The sequence below is a fragment of the Panthera pardus genome, unplaced genomic scaffold, assembly GCF_024362965.1.
Source record: "Panthera pardus isolate Hobbes unplaced genomic scaffold, ASM2436296v1 HiC_scaffold_27, whole genome shotgun sequence".
Lineage (NCBI taxonomy): Eukaryota > Metazoa > Chordata > Mammalia > Carnivora > Felidae > Panthera > Panthera pardus.
The window spans coordinates 81,861,448-81,874,047 of record NW_026526843.1 but is presented as its reverse complement, the minus strand read 5'-3'; the positions used below and the strand labels follow the sequence as shown (position 1 = coordinate 81,874,047).

The 12,600-nt window shown below is 41.8% G+C and overlaps 1 protein-coding gene across 2 annotated transcripts in view; it reads left to right on the top strand.

Annotated features, from left to right (window-relative positions):
- CCNB3 (cyclin B3) overlaps positions 1–5,523 on the top strand; it is a 60,199-nt gene extending 54,676 nt beyond the window's left edge. For both annotated transcript variants that reach the window (XM_053891624.1, XM_019417505.2), the window contains 4 exons: positions 308–463; positions 1,217–1,366; positions 4,868–4,998; positions 5,213–5,523. In XM_053891624.1, the coding sequence (XP_053747599.1) occupies positions 308–463; positions 1,217–1,366; positions 4,868–4,998; positions 5,213–5,285 (510 nt within the window). In that variant the 3' untranslated portion in view covers positions 5,286–5,523. The remainder of the gene's footprint in view (positions 1–307; positions 464–1,216; positions 1,367–4,867; positions 4,999–5,212) is intronic.
- The last annotated feature ends 7,077 nt before the right edge of the window (positions 5,524–12,600 follow it).

Sequence of the window (12,600 nt, the reverse complement as noted above, 5' to 3'; positions counted from 1 at the left end):
GATCATTGCTCCCAGTTCCTGTGTCATATTATACCACTTCTAACAGTAAGAATATACCCCAAGAGGCCCTGTTCTCTCTCCAGTAGTACAGTTTGGGGGCAGACTTCTCCTATGTCTCTGATTTTGTTTTTCAGATGGGCTACTGAAGTCAACAGAAGTTTGCTCTCAGAGCTACCCTGAAGGTTTATGCTGGGACATGTTATTGCCTCCTCTCCTTCACTTCTCTCCCCCACTGCCTTTTACCTCAAAGCAGAGAGGAGTGAGCTGTCTTTGCCTGGTTATGACTGTCTCTCCTCTCCACCCATAGGAATCTTGCCCACCTTGTGTGGATGACTTCCTGTACATCTGTGATGATATTTATCAGCGAGATGAGATGCTCACCATGGAAATCAGCATCCTGCAGACCCTCAAATTTGATATCAACATTCCCATTGCCTATCATTTTCTGCGAAGATATGCTAAGGTAAGAGGGAGGGGGCACATCTGCATTCTCCCCACTACTGGGTTAGTCTTTTCCATACCCAGAGTGGCCGCCTGAGTGGCAGGAAAAGGGAAAGGGGCTGTGGTGGTGGGGGGGTGCTAGGGAATTTCTTCTTCAATCTGTCCTCCTAGATTGGCAATCTTTATGAAGTTTGGGGGTAACAAAATTGCAGATTTTCGTGGCGTGCCCTTAAGTTTAGGTAAAGGCAGCGTAGGGGAGGGGAAGAAGATTCCTTGATCAGGAAGGAATATGTGGGATATTTGGGGGAGATGCTGGTAAAGCTCTCTTCATCTGAGTATTAGTTACAGGGGAGGCCACTTTGTAATTATTTATTGTATTATACAAGTACACGTGTGTACTTTTGTCTGTGTGTTATTGGTTATATATATTTTTAAAAAGAGTCAAACAAGAAAAGAGAAGTTCTTTTGAGGCATGGAATATTTCTAGGGTGGAGCCAGGTGCAGAGTTACAGTTGGATAAATTGATAAATTGGCTAAAAACCCTAAAGGGAGCAAATCCCATTGCCAATTTCAGAATCCCACCCCTACTAAAGATTCTGTACTTTGGGAGGTAGGGTCCTTCATATAAGTCATGGTAGCAGGAGAGGTAACTTGTTCAGGCAGAGAGCCATTTAGGCCTGAGTTCGGATAACTAGAGAGAATGGGTACAGGGGGTCTTCTGCTTGGTGCTGGTTTTCTGAATTGGTTGCTGAGCCAGTGTTCTTGCTGCCTTTAGTGCCTCCATGCCAGCATGAAGACGCTGACTTTGTCCCGCTTCATCTGTGAGTTGACTCTGCAGGAATACGACTATATCCAGGAGAGGGCTTCCAAGCTAGCTGCTGGCTCCTTCCTCCTGGCCCTCTACATGAAGAAGCTCGGACATTGGGTAAACAAACACTTGCTGGGGGCAAGGGGTTGAGATTTAAAAGCACAGAGTCAGCAACCTAAGTGCCCTTTGATGGATGAATGAATAAAGAAGATGTGGTGTGTACACACACACACACACACACACTGGAATGTTACTTAGCTGTAAAAAAGAATAAAATCTTCCCATTTGTGACAACATGGATACACCTAGAGGATATTATACTAAGTGAATTAAGAGAAAGACAAATACTGTATTATTTCACTTATATGTGGGATCTAAAAAAAATGAAACAAACATTCATAAATATGGAGAACAAACTGGTGAGGGGAGAGGGGTGAGGGGATGGATGAAATAGGTGAGGGGTATTAAAAGGTACAAATTTCCAGTTACAAAATAAATAAGTCATAGGATGTATAGTACAGCATAGGGAATATTGTCAGTAATATTGTAATAATGTTGTATGGGGGCAGATGGTAGCTACACTTATCCTGGTGAACATTTCATAATGTATGTAAATGTTGAATCACTATGTTATACACCTGAAACTAATGTAGTATTGTATGTTGCCTGTACTTCAATTAAAAAGAAAAAAAAAACACAGGGTCCATTCAGGAGGAAGGTGTAAATTAGGGTCATGGGAAACTCAGTGACAAAACCGCTGCATACCCATGGTTATAAATTCTTTGACACCTCAATGTGTTAGGAGCTTGCTGCCTAAAGGGCTTTTACAGCAATGGTTTTAAATTTTTATTTTATTTTCTTAGTCACAGTACCCCTTGTTCCAAAGAAAGCCCAATTTCACAAAACAGACTCGTTTGAAGTTATTCTGGCTGCAGCAGAGGGTAGGATGGGCCCCCTTCTCACCTAGCCCCGTTTTATCCCTGCCCCATGCAGTCCCCTCAGCAAGGTTGCTCTCCACTTCCCTGAGGGAGCTTATTCGAACAGAATTTGAGAGGCACAGACCCAGAAAACAGAGTTGTGAAAGCAACTGTCCATGTGTCTAATGGGGGACTCAGAGGTACAGTATGGTGCTCTTCTCTGAAGAGGAAGGTGCCTAAAGCCTTCTTCCCCAGTACAAAATGAAACTCCTAAGCTCTTCCAACCTAGAAATCCTGGAACTACTACTGTTGGGAAAAGCTATGTGTACTGAGAAAGAATCTTATAAACAGTTGTGTGAACTCGACAAGTCATACTGAAATTTCTTGGGACAGAGAAAGCATTCAACAAATGGCAGTGATGTTGATGAAAAAGAAAAAAATGGCTAGCATTTATTGAGTGCTTACACAGTGATGTGAGTACTTTGTTTATTAATGTTTAATCCTCACAAAATCAGTACAATTATCCCTACTTTACAGATAAGAAATAACTTCCCAGATTTTGCTAATGAGGGGCAGAGCTAGTCTTTGGGGATTAGGAGCAGTGTTCACATTGTATACCTACTGTGTAATCAGAGGTGATGTGGCCATAGCTTTGGAACTGTGGCCCCAGATGCCCCATGCTATGCCAGGCTTTGACCTTTGGATCCTGGGAAAATGTGATAGGTGCTGAGGGAGACAGTTGAGGGGCTCAGGGAAGCAAACTGCTTGCTAACCACTACAGAAATATATCAGTGTTTTAATACTTGGCATGTCTGTACCAGTGAGTATTGGCTAAATGTCAACCCTGATCTGAATCCAGGTAGTATGGCTCCACAGTCCTCTGTGCTGTGTATACTGCTTCTATAGATAAGAAAGGCTTCACAGAGGAGGGTACTTTTAAGTTGGGTCTTGAAAGATTCGTAGGAACGTGTGAGAGAAGACATTCTTGGTAGAGGGAATGAGAATTGAAAAGATGTGAAGGCAATAAGAAAAAAGTATGATGTTTTCAGGGTAGAATAAGGCACTTTCTATAGATAGAGCAGAGGATATATTAATAGGGAATAGTGAGAGATGAGACCAGAATAATAGGGTGTCATCAGATTGTGAGAGACCTTTGATACCAAGCTGAGACCCACTCTATACTAAGGCGTTGGAAAGTTTTTATGCAGAGGAGTGACCTACTCCTGTTTCTGTGTTTTGGAAACAGCACCGGTATAGCAGTATAGAAAGTGAATTAAATGAGAGAGTGCAAAAGTGGGAACACTAGTGAGTAGGCTTTCATAATAGTCAAGATGAAGCATTGGGGTCTGAGCCTGTGCAGTGACAATGGGGCCATTGATCTTATTTGACACACTCAATATAATGTGTTACCCCTATGTGTTACTACCCTGCTCAGCATGCCAATGATTCCCCTTTCCCTGTGGCAGTTGTTTCTAAACAGTATTCAGCAGAGCCCTGGGATTCCTTTAGAAGTGTCTCAGGGGCCATGTAAAAGGTAAAGGGATACAAACTGGTGGGTTTGTCAGCTCCCACCCCTAATTGCAGGTAAGATATTTGGGCTTCCAGATAAGATGTTTGAAAAAAAAGGAGTTCAGGGAAAATAATTTAAGACATTTTTTAGAAAACCACTGCCTTACAGAATAAACCTTTTTTTCTCTACCTGTGGAGGTCCCACTTGACTTTCAACACCCATTGCAGGTGTGCCTTCCTCCACAAAGCTTTCTGTGACTCCTGGAGAAAGTTCATGGGTCCTGCTGCTCTGCTCCTCCAGTGTCCCATTCTCACTTCCATTATAGCCTTTCCCACATGTTCTGTAATTCTCTGCATGCATGTCTGTCTCCCCCACTACAGGTTCCTTAGGGGAAGGAATCTGGGTTATCTTTGCATTCACAGCAGCCTATGCAGGACTTGGTAATATTAATCCTAGCTAGCATGTCTCAGGCACTTACGATGTGCTAGACTCTGTTCCATATGCACTGTGTATATTAACTCATTTAATCCTATGATGTAATTACTGTAATGATTACCATTTGGCATGGTGGGAAACTGGGGCGCCAAGAAATTAATAACTGGCTCAAGTTCCTGCTGTTGGTAGAGCTAGAATTTGAACCCAAGCAGTTTGCCTCTGGAACCTTTGCTCTCAAATGCTCTGCTATATTACTTCTGCCACATAATGGGAAGCCTTAAAATTGAATGAGAAAATAAATGCATGGAATGATAGCTCTTAGAGCCAGGGAAGAGGAGCTGCCTTAAATTCCTGTGGTCTGTTGATTTGGGACCTTAAGTTTATTCTGAGGTTTGCCTGGCCACCCGCTCTTCACCTGAGAGCAAGTACATTACAAAGCCAGTCATGTTCCTTAGATTCTTTAGTGGACTTTGACTTACATGAATACCTACCACGGGGCTAATGTTCAACTGGTAAGTATAGGTATATGGTACATACGTACTATGGATAGCCATACCACTAGTTCACAGCTGGAACCTAGTCTTCTAGGAAGTACTCTATAATTGTTGGTCAGTGTCTGCACTGTATGCATTTTTGAAATGTTTGACTATCTTCCCTACCTATACCATGTATAGGAAGTTTGGACTTGGTGTAGTAGAGAGAGAGGAAGGGTCTACTTCCTGTGGTAAAAGTCACTGTTCATGTTGCTTCTTCCAGGCTCCTGCCCTGGAGTATTGCAGTGGCTACAAGACCTCTGATCTTCACCCCTTGGTCAAGCAGCTAAACATCCTGCTGACTTTGCATCCTTGCAGTAGGCTCAAGACTGTGCATTCCAAGTATTCTCACCGGTAAGTACCAAGCTCCAGTGAGGATGGGTTTGTGCTTAGCCATTGGGAGGCAGGCTAGCCTCACTTAAGGAAAAAGATTTAGTACTGTTCACTTTACTGTTTGGTTTAGGGTTAAAGCAAGATAGGGAACCAAGAGCCCTATGTCCCACTTAGTCCATGGACCCTGTTTGCTTTGGCCCATTTTACACTGAGCAGGCCCCTCTTCCTTTTGCAGGGTCTTCTTTGAAGTCACCCAAATCCCCCCCTTGGACACATTGAACCTGGAGGATATTTTGAACTACTGCTAATTCTGAGGCTGAGGATCTGGCACTCTGGCAGCAGCCAGGGCCAGGCAGGCATTTAAGTAAGCTGTTATTTATTCTGTCTTGGAATTTGTCTTTTAATCACTTTTCTTTCTTTTTACTCTTTTGTTTATCTTTTCCCAAATTGGTAATGTTGTAAATAGTTGTTTTTTTAATGAAGGAAAAGAAATTATTGTTGTATTTGATTAGAAATGTAATAAAAAATTAATGTTTATCATTAAAATGGCTCACCTCCTCTCTTACTGCTCAGGAGCTCCATGCATAGTCCGGGGATGTGTTTTCCCTGTGCCTAAAGGATCTAGCTTATCCAATTTCCTTCTCTGTTGGAGACTTGCTCTTTATGGGAAGAAGAATTGAACCTAGGGTATGAATTGAAGGATGAGTCTGTGGAAGGAGGATCCTAGGGGGGTTAGCGCCCAGTCCAAGGAGAGAGAGCCCCACTGGACACACAGGTCTCAGTGTTCAGATCTGGGGAAGCTGGGAGTGTGGGCCAGTAATCTTTGGTCCCCATCTCAAGTTGCTTGCTTTGTTTCTTCCTAGATGATGAAAAGGTGGGGAACAGATTTTTAACCCAAATATAACCCTACTTTCATAGTTAAGCAGCTTTCTCGAGTCTAAATTTGAAAAGCTGCTTGGAGTGGCACACCAGAACCTCTTTTGGACCTTATCTTCTGTCAAGAGGGAAAATTTCCACCTGTTCAATCAGTGAGATGTCCTATGAATGCAAGCATCAACTGTTTGCACAACGTTAATTTATAAAGCCTTAAGGAGGTCCACCTCTCTCTCCCTATCCATCCTACCTTTGGGGTGATGTGTATTAGTACAGCTATCTTAGTTGTTAGCAGAGGAGTTGAATCTACTTCATGCCAGATGACAAAGAGCCACTGCCTTAATCCTGCCTCTAAGACCTCTGGGACCCCCCCACAATCTGGTGACTGCAGTTAAGTAATGTGTGTCACAGCGGAAGACCTCTAGGACCCTATTCTAGTACTATGACTGGCATTTGCCAGTCTTGGTCTGTGCTCATTTGTTACCACTTGTCAAATGTTTGAATATCAGTCCTGAGGGTAGGAATCTGGTAGAGGGGACAATCAGTGGAGAAATTTGGGGGGAAATACCACACCAATTCTAGCCCCAGATGCCCCATGCTATTCTGGTCGCATCACCTTTTGTGGTTGGGGACAGGAGGGAGGGCATTCGGAGCCCTTAGATGTCTTAGTGCTTTCTTTTCTCTTTGTGTCAGTTTTCCATTCCCCCTCTAAACCTGCTTTTCCCTGGCAACCAGACATCACTGGGTTCCCACCTGCCCTGTTCCACTTGTATTCAAGGTGACTACAGGGCACAGCTAGAGATCTAAGCAGCTTGGCAGTGATTCAGCTTGCATAGCCAACTTGGCATAAACATGCTGAAAGCACTAGGCTGGAATCCCTCTTGCAAATTCCAGCCTCACTAAAAGGAAGTGTCTTATACCTGCTTTTTAATGCTGGAGCTTCATCAGAGGAAAACATGAACTGGTTTGATTATTCTGCCCTCCACCCCCCACCCTGCCCCACACCTGTTTTCAACTCTGTTCTTTAGAGGTGATAATGAAACCATCAATCATTTGTGGTGTTGTCCTTGCACATGTCTCAAAATTTATACTTATTACATCAAAATGAAGATAGCTATGAGACCTGGATCTTGTTATTTAGTTCTTTTTTAAAGAAGCACATCTAATTCTTTATCAAGAATTTGTCTTTTTAAATTTTTTAATGTTAATTTTTGAGAGAGAGAGCAAGTGAGCGCTCACACGTGAGTGGGAGAGGGGCAGAGAGAGAAGGAGACACAGAATCCAAAGCAAGCTCCAGGTTCTGAGCTGTCAGCACAGAGCCCAATGTAGGGCTTGAACTTACGAACTGCAAGGTCATGACCTGAGCCAAAGTCAGACGCTCAACCAACTGAGCCACCCAGGCACCCCAAGAATTTTGTTTTTAATTTTGATGAACCTACATCTGTGTAACTAGTTTTCTTTGTAACCTTAGGTATTTGTAAAAGTTTTATTGAGATACGATTCACATGCTGCACAATTCACCCATTTAAAGTATGCAATTCAATAGTTTTCAGCATATTCAGAGTTGTACATCTATAGCCATAATCTAATTTTGGAACACTTTCATCACCCCCCCAAAAATAACCCATACCTACTTGGAGTTAATCCCAGTCCCCCCCACCCCCGACTCCCCCACTCCCAGCACCAAGCAACCACTAATTTTTCTGTCTCTATTGATTTGCCTATTCTGGACATTTCATATAAACTAAATACAATGTGTAGCCCTTTGTGTCTGGCTTCTTTCTCTTAGCATGTTTTCAAAGTTCATCTGTGTTGCAGCAGGTGTTAGTATTTCACTTCTTTGTATTGCTGAGTGATATTCCATTGTATGAATATACCACATTTTGTTTTATCTTGTCCCACACTTTTGGCTATTATGAGTAATTCTATGAGCACTCATGAACAAGTTTTTGTGTGGATGTACGTTTTCATTTCTCTTGTCAATATATTTAGAAGTGGAATTGCTGGATTATGCACTATTTTACGTCCCCATGAGCGGTATATGAGGGTTTCAATTTCTCTACATTCTTTTGAACACTTGTTGTTTGTCTTTTTAATTATAGCTATCCTACTGGGTGTAAAGTGGTATGTGATTATGGTTTTGATTTGCATTTCCCTGACAGCTAATGATGTTGAGCATTTTTTTTTTCATGTGCTTATTTGCCATTTGTTTATCCTCTTTGGAGAGATGTCTATTCAAATTCTTCACTGATCTTTACTTGGGTTATTTGTCTATTACTGAGTGGTAAGAATTCTTTATATATTCTGGATCATATAGATGATTTGCAAATATTTTCTCTGATTGTGTGGATTGTCTTTTCACAATTGATATTGTCTTGATATTGTCATTATCAAGACAGTCTTGAGAGTTCTATTTGAAACGTAAAAGTTTTTGGGGCACCTGGGTGGCTCAGTCAGTTAAGCGTCTGACTTTGGCTCAGGTCATGATCTCACAGCTCGTGAGTTTGAGCCCTGAGTCGGGCTCTGTGCTGAGAGCTCAGGCCCTAGAGCCTGCTTCAGAATCCGTCTCCCTGTTTCTCTGTCCCTCCCCTGGCTCGTACTCTGTCTCTCTCAAAAAAATGAACATTAAAAAATTTAAAAAATGAAACGTAAAAGTTTTTTATTTTGGTGGTCAAATTTATCCATTTTTTTTTGATATTTTGGCTTTTGTGTCACATCTCAGAAACCATTGCCTAGTCCAAGACCATGAAGATTTATCCCCATGTTTTCTTCTAGGAGTTTTACAGTTTTACTCTTACATTTAATTCTTAAATCTATTTTGAATTAATTTTTCTATATGTTGTAATGTAGGTAGCCAACTTCATTTTCTTACATGTAGATATTCAGTTGTTCTAGCACCATTTCTTTAAAAGACTAATATTTTCTCCACTTTTTTCTGGGCTCTTGATTCTATCCTGTTTGCCTATATGTTTATCCTTATACCAGTACCATACCATCTTGATTATTGTAGCTTTCTAATAAGTTTTGGGATTGGGAAATTGTGAGTTCTCACACTTTGCTCCTCTTTTTCAGTATTGTTTTGGCTATGCATTTCTAAATGAATTTTAGCATCAGTTTGTCAATTTCTGAAAAGAAAGCTGGGATTTTGATAAAGATTGCATTGAATTTGTGGGCCAATTTAGTGAGTATTTCCATCTTATCCATATTACATCTTCTAATCTATGAATGTGTATTTTGTGCCAGTCTCAGCCTTTTGATAACCAGTGTTGTGTTTGGACCTGCTCTGATCCTTGTGGTTCTTATTATGATTACAATACACCCTTAGCAGTAACCATCAAGAAACTCCAAAAGAGACAAGGTTTATTACTTGGAAATTACACAGCACATGTAGAGTCACACAGCAAGGTCTAGGGATGCTGGGGGAAGAGGGAGAGGCAAAGGGAGAGCACTTGTGTGCACAGGACTAGGGTTCTGCTTCTATTTAGGTTGATGGGGTCAGGGTGGGGACCTAGGGTATTGTGAGCTCATTCTTTATTGGCGAATTTAAAACCTAAGAGCAAGAATTTAAATTATGGAAAGAGAAAAACATTTTGCTGGGGTGCCTTGGTGGCTCAGTCGGTTAAGCGTCCAACTTTGGCTCAGGTCATGATCTTGCAGTTTGTGAGTTTGAGCCCCACGTTGGGCTCTATGCTGACAGCTCACAGCCTGGAGCCTGCTTCAGATTATGTGTCTCCTCCTCTCTCTGCCCCTCCCATGCTCATGCTCTGTCTCTCCTGTTGTCTCAATAATAATAAATAAACATCAAAAAAAGATTAAAAAAAAGAAAAACAATTGGATGAAATGATCAGTTATCAAAATCAACCATTGAGAGGTGAGGGGGTGGGACTAGCAGTGTGTTTAAGTCAGGCACTTGCATTATGAAAAACAAAACCACAACAACCCAACTGTTAGGGATTGCATTACAACATGGTATGTCTTTTATTTAGGACTTTAATTCTTTTCAACAATGTTTTATAGTTATCAAAGTATAAGTTTTTTTATTTCTATTCTATTTGTTCCTAAGTATTTTTTAAATTTTAAAAAAATCTTTATTTTTGAGAGACAGAGATAGAGTGCGAGCAGGGGAGGGGTAGAGAGAGAGATACAGAATCCAAAGCAGAATCCAGGCTCTGAGCTGTCAGCACAGAGCCTGATGTGAGGCTCGAACTAACAGACTGTGAGATCTTGACCTGAGCTGAAGTCGGATGCTCAACTGACTGAGCCACCCAGGTGCCCCATTCCTAAGTATTTTTTTAATGGATCCATCAGTCCTGATCACTTTGAATTTCTTGCTTACATTTTTGATTATGCCCTTATAAAAGGATGACCTCATTAAGTCTTGCCAATTTCACCTCCCAACTATTTCTTGAATTGACATTTTCATCATAATATCTGCTACCACCGCCCAGGCTTGAGATCTTGTCTTTTCTGTGGATTACTTACGAGACTTTCCTAACTGGTCTCCCTATCTTAAATTTTGTTCCCTTCAAATTCACCCTCCATACAATGACCAGAATGATTTTTTTTTTAATTCACTTCTTGAGTACAGTTCTGGTTAAAACCATTAAGTGCCTGCCACTCTTTGTCTCTCACTGAACACAATCATAAGACCTGGACAGAGTACATGGCCCAGCTATTTGAGAATTCTGAAAAGTAAACAGCTTAGGGCAGATTGGAGAACACCAAAATTTGAGGAACCAGCAAACCAGTGGAGAGTTTCCTACTCTTACCCCCCCTCTCAAAAGCTCCATCCTGAACTTAATGCAGCTTAAAACCTGGAAGTGTGTACAGACACGGAGAACTCCAGGAGAGTGCTCTAGTTCTGGTTAGAAAAGTGAGGGGGACAAAAATTCCCCATTTTTTTCTTTATTTGTCTCTTCCCTCACATCTCGATCCCCAGGCAATTATGTAGTGGCAATGGGAACTTTCTGGAACCAATACTCTTAGACAAAGGACCTTTCATTTTTATTTGATGGATCTGTGGCCACAGTGAATAGAGCCACACACACTGTTGCTTTTTTATATCTCTGTCCTTCCACTGTTTGTCTTCAGAGGTGACACAATTGCAGAAATGAACAATTTCCAACCACAGGACTGAAAGGAAGTCCCAGGAATTAGATAGTATTGGGGAGAACATGGAGAGATTGGAACTCAGGAAAGTGACCTCAAAGTTTTTTTTTTATGTGCTTCTGGCTATGCACCACTAACCTGTGTATGTGTTGATTAGGTCCTAATTAGCATACCAAAGAATTTGAGAACTGAGTTAATGGACATCCATCTAGGTTCCAGACTGATGCACACTAGACAGATCTGAAGAACACTGCAATTGAAAACTGAATTGACATTGGACCATCAGCCCACAGAAGGCTGGTGGAAGCATATGGCCTGAACGTAGTCAAATTGTTAAAACAAAAATGTGTTTTCCATACAATTTAGGCAAGACTTAGAGTTTTATAATGTCATACTCAAAATATCCAGGAGATACTCCAGAATTAACAGGCATACAAAGAACCATGAACGTCTGAACTTGTATGGAAAAGGACAAAAGATATCAATTACAAGAGGATATGGATATAGCAATTATGTGACAAAGACTTTAAATCAGCTACTATTAAAAAACAATTGCAAATGCTCCTGGAACAAATGTTAAAATACAAAGTTTCATCCAATAAATAGAATATATAAGGAAGTGGAAATTAAGTGGAAACTTCAGAATTGAAGAATACAATAACTGAAACTTAAAAACACCTCATGGGGGCACCTGGGTGGCTCGGCCAGTTAAGCGTCCAATTTCGGCTCAGGTCATGATCTCATGGTTTGTGTGTTCAAGCCCCATGTGACGTTCTGTGCTGGCCTGGAGCCTGCAGCCTGCTTCTAATTCTGTGTCTCTCTCTCTCTCTGCCCCTCCCCTGTTTGTGGTCTGTCTCTCAAAATTAAATAAACATTAAAAATAACATTAAAAAATCCCATCATGAATAGACTTAATAGCAGAAATGAGATGTCATAGGAGGAGCCAAGATGGCAGAAGAGCATGGAAGTTTTTTGTGCATCTTGCGTCCATGAAATACAACCAGATCAACCCTAAACCATTCTGCACACCTAGAAAACTGACTGGAGGATTAACACAACAATCTGCACAACCTGAACCACAGAATTCAGCAGGTACGCGGCACGGAGAAGTGAACTTGGGGAGTGAGAAGGCACAGGAAGGGAGGTACTTTTGCGAGCGGAGGGAGGATGGAGACTGGTGGGGGGGGGGAGAATATGGAAAAAGCACCCCTCCCCAAAAGCAGCTGGAGACAAAGTGGAAAATTGGAAACAGCTGAAGGGACTAAACTAAAAAGGGAGAAAGGAAAAAGGAGAGGGTTTAAATTCCATTAAGACTGTAAACAAGGGGAGCGCAGTCTGCAACTCCACAGCGTAATACCTGGTGGTGCTTTGGTGGGCAGAGTGAATCCCCAGGAGCAGAGTGGGGTCCGGGAGGTTCTTGGGCCACACGGGGAAAAGCAGTTCCACTGCTAGAAGGACATTTAGTAGAAACTGTTGAAGCCACCTGGTCCCAGCAGACCCTGGAAAATGGCCACATTCGCTGGTGCTGGAACAGGGTCGTTAAGGGTGAAGCCTGGTGCCAGGTGTGTGTTGTGATTTTCCATAATCCCTGAAACACTGCTGCTACATTATCTCGAGGACATTTTCTAGGGCGGGCTGCCA